The 4303-nt window shown below is 52.4% G+C and overlaps 1 protein-coding gene across 1 annotated transcript; it reads left to right on the forward strand.

Moving 5' to 3' along the window:
- Positions 1-931: 931 nt before the first annotated feature.
- LOC116465511 (acetylserotonin O-methyltransferase) lies at positions 932-3895 on the forward strand (the record flags this gene model as incomplete). Its single annotated transcript, XM_032148553.1, has 3 exons — positions 932-1106; positions 1992-2121; positions 3827-3895. Coding segments are annotated over 3 exons (374 nt in total), but the record flags the coding sequence as incomplete, so codon positions are not given.
- Between the last annotated feature and the right edge of the window lie 408 nt (positions 3896-4303).

A 4303-nucleotide genomic window follows, 5' to 3' on the forward strand; every position in this document is an offset into this window, starting at 1 on the left:
CCTCCCAAAGTGTTGGGATTACAGCCGTGAGCCACGGTATCCAGCTCTTTTTTTTTTTTTTTAACCATCGTGCCCGGCCCCGCCCTGTTTTCCACAGCGGTGCAACCTCATTTAAAAAGGCCTCCCGGCTGGGTGCATTAACTCATGCCTATAATCGCAGTGCTTTGGGAGGCCAAGGTGGGTGGATCACCTGAGGTCAGGAGTTTGAGACCAGCCTGGCCAACATGGTGAAACCCCATCTCTACTAAAAATACAAAAATTAGCCGGCTGTGGTGGCGGGTGCCTATAATCCCATCCACTCAGGAGGCTGAGGCAGGAGAATTGCTTAAACCTGGGAAGCGGAGGTTGCAGTGAGCCGAGATCACACCACTGCACTCCAGCCTGGGTGACAGAGTGAGACTCTGTCTCAAAAAGAGAGACAGAGGACCGGGCGTGGTGGCTGATGCCTGCAATCCCAGCACTCTGGGAGGCCGAGGAGGGTGGGTCACTTGAGGTCAGGAGTTCCAGACCAGCCTGGCCAACATGGTGAAACCCCATCTTTACTAAAAATACAAAAATTAGCCAGGCGTGGTGGAACAGGCCTGTAATCCCAGCTACTCGGGAGACTGAGGCAGGAGAATGGCGTGAATCCGGGAGGCAGAGGTTGCAGTGAGCCAAGATCGTGCCACTGCACTCCAGCCTGGGCGACAGAGACTTCATCCCAAAAAAAGAAAAAAATAATAATTAATTAATAAAAATAAATAAATAAAAAGGCTGTTTTCCATAGTGATGCAACCTTATTTGACCCTGTCTCAAAAAAAAAATAATAAATGAATAAAAATATAAATACAACAATGCTTTTCTCCCCAGTCTGCCATGGTATGGGGTGTTTCTAAGACTGTGATTCCCAGGAGGCTGAGCGCTGACCTTTTATTTCCGTTCCTGCTCCAAGGTTCTCTTCACCGCCTGCGAGCTGGGCGTGTTTGACCTTCTCGCCGAGGCTGCAGGGCCCCTGGATGTGGCAGCAGTGGCTGCAGGTGTCGGGGCCAGCTCCCATGGGACAGAGCTCCTGTTGGACATCTGTGTGTCCCTGAAGCTGCTGAAAGTGGAGACGAGAGGAGGAAAAGGTGAGGACACGGGCGTTCTGAAGGAGGCGTTTTACGTGGGCACCCTCTGCAGCCCACGTGTTCTGTAAAAAGCGAGGCCGTCTCCATCCTGGCTAACACGGTGAAACCCCGTCTCTACTGAAAAAATACAAAAAATTAGCTGGGCGTGGTGGCGGGCACCTGTGGTCCCAGCTACTCGGGAGGTTGAGGCAGGAGAATGGCGTGAACCCGGGAGGCAGAGCTTGCAGTGACCCGAGATGGTGCCACTGCACTCCAGCCTGGGCGACAGAGCGAGACTCTGTCTGTATTTGCAGGTTTGGGGGTCGTGTGGTTACTGCAGCAGCTACCGACCTCTGCCCTGCGGACGTCAAAGCTACAAGTGTGAGACCCAGGCTGGGGCATTCCTTGAGTCCAGGAGTTTGAGACCAGCCTGGGCCACGTATTTTTGACAGAGACAGGATTTCGTCATGTTGGCCAGGCTGGTCTTGAACTCCTGACCTCAGGGGATCCACCCGCCTCGGCCTCCCAAAGTGCTGCGATTACAGGCGTGAGCCACCATGCCCGGTGTCAATACGTTATTTTAGACATTCTGTGGAATGTAACATACGTTTCCTCTCGTGGCTCATCTGCGTTTGTACTTACTCTTCCCAAACTCCCGATGGGGATTTGTACAAACAGAACCCGACAGGGGTGATAACCGCCCCAGGTCACCTTTGTGCCTTCCATAGAAGGCCCCAGCTGTACGGGTGTTGGTGCTCCCAGGCAGGAGCAAGACCCCATCTCTAAAAAAGAGATGGTGTTGGCATCATGTTGAAATCACGATGATGCTGAGGTGGGGAGTGTCCACCGGCAGGAACTCGGAATCTCACTGCTTTTTCCCTGTTTTTTTTTTTGTGTGTGTTTCAGCTTTCTATCAAAACACAGAGCTGTCCAGCGCCTACCTGACCACCGTCAGCCCGACGTCACAGTGCAGCATGCTGAAGTACATGGGCAGGACCAGCTACCGGTGCTGGGGCCACCTGGCAGATGCTGTGAGGTGGGGGCTGCACCCAGGTGGTGACCAAGTCTCAGGACTCTCCCCGGGGGCTGGTGAAGGGGGCACTGGAGGAGGCGAAAGGGAAGGTTTCTTTTTGTTTGTTTGTTTTTGTTTGTTTGTGTTTGTTTTTGTTTTTTTTTGAGACAGAGTCTCGCTCTGTCACCCAGGCTGGAGTGCAGTGGCGCCATCTCAGCTCATTGCAAGCTCTGCCTCCCGGGTTCACGCCATTCTCCTGTCTCAGCCTCCCAAGTAGCTGGGACTACAGGCACCCACCACCACGCCTGGCTAATTTTTTGTATTTTTAGTAGAGACGGGGTTTCACCATGTTAGCCAGGATGGTCTCCATCTCCTGAGCTCGTGATCTGCCCGCCTACATGGTGGCGGGCACCTGTAGTCCCAGCTACTCAGGAGGCTAAGGCGGGGGAACTGCTTGAACCCAGAAGGCAGAGGTTGCAATGAGCTGAGATTGTGCCACTGCACTCCAGCCTGGGCAACAGAGCAAAAACTCTGTCTCAGAAAGAAAGAGAGAGAGAGAGAGGGGAGGAGGGAGGGAGGGAGGGAAGAAGGGGAGGGAGGGAAAGAAGGGAAATAATGGAAAGAAAGAGAAAGACAGAGAAGGAAGGAAGGAAAGAGTGAAAGAGAGAAGACCTGGACTCAATAGAAAGGAGTGTCTGGGTGGCCGGGCGCGGTGGCTCACGCCTGTAATCCCAGCACTTTGGGAGGCTGAGGTGGGTGGATCACAGGGTCAGGAGATCGAGACCATCCTGGCTAACACGGTGAAACCCCGCCTCTACTAAAAATACAAAAAATTAGCCAGGCGTGGTGGCGGGCGCCTGTAGTCCCAGCTACTCGGGAGGCTGAGGCAGGAGAATGGCGTGAACCCAGGAGGTGGAGCTTGCAGTGAGCTGAGATTGCGCCACTGCACTCCAGCCTGGGCGACAGAATGGGACGCCTCCCAGGTTTAAGCGATTCTCATGCCTTAACCTCCTGAGTACCTAGGCGTATAGGCACCCACCACACCTGGCTGATTGTGTTTTAGTAGAGACGGAGTTTCACCCTGTTTTTGACGCTGGTCTCCAACTCCCAAGCTCAGGCTGTCTGCCCCCATCTTGGCCTCCCAAACTGTTAAGATTACAGGCGTGAGCCACCACGCCCAGCCTTTTATTTTCTTCTTTATCTGTGATGTGTTGTTATGCCAGAGTCAGGTTGGAAAGTGAGCCATGTTATATAGAGTTAAATAAAACCCATCTCACGAGACTTTACAGTTTACAGAGCATGACTCCCCAGGCCCCTTAGATAAGAATTTGGGCAAGGAAGAAAAAGGTCAGGTGTAACCATTAAGTCCTCAGGTTTAAACAATTAAGCAACAGCTGGCCAGGCACGGTGGCTCACGCCTGTAATCCCAGCACTTTGGGAGGCCGAGGCAGGTGGATCACCTGAGGTCAGGAGTTCGAGACCAGCCTGACCAACATGGTGAAACCCCATCTCTACTAAAAAATACAAAAATTATCCAGGCGTGGTGTCAGGTGCCTGTAATCCAAGCTACTTGGGAGGCTGAGGCAGGAGAATTGCTTGAACCCAGGAGGTGGAGATTGCAGTGAGCCGATAACGTGCCATTGCACTCCAGCCTGGGCGAGAGAGCGAGACTCTGTCTCATAAAATAAAATAAAATAGTTAAACAACAGCCTTCCCTCTCTTTTCTTAGAGAAGGAAAGAACCAGTACCTGGAGACATTTGGTGTTCCCGCTGAAGAGCTTTTTACCGCCATCTACAGGTACCATCCATCACTTTGAAACCAACAACTCAGATAAGATTCTGTTTATTTTTGAAGGACTTAGGACTTACTGAAATGGCACAACCCAGGAGAAAGTTGCCATTTAATTTAAAATAACATCCCCCACCCCCACGACTACCCCAGATTTGGCTCGTCTGATGTTCAAATTGATCGGATTCCTGAGGAGGTGCAACTTGACGCTTCCTTCCAAAGGACTACCCACAAACGCAGTGTTTATGTAGAAACTGGAGGCACGGGAGGGGCGCGGTGGCTCACGCCTGCAATCCCAGCACTTTGGGAGGCCGAGGTGGGTGGATCACCTGAGGTCAGGACTTCGAGACCAGCCTGGCCAACAGGGTGAAACCCCGTCTCTACTAAAAATACAAAAATTAGCCGGGCGTGGTGGCG

This window comes from Hylobates moloch, unplaced genomic scaffold, assembly GCF_009828535.3.
Source record: "Hylobates moloch isolate HMO894 unplaced genomic scaffold, HMol_V3 SCAFFOLD_5797, whole genome shotgun sequence".
Lineage (NCBI taxonomy): Eukaryota > Metazoa > Chordata > Mammalia > Primates > Hylobatidae > Hylobates > Hylobates moloch.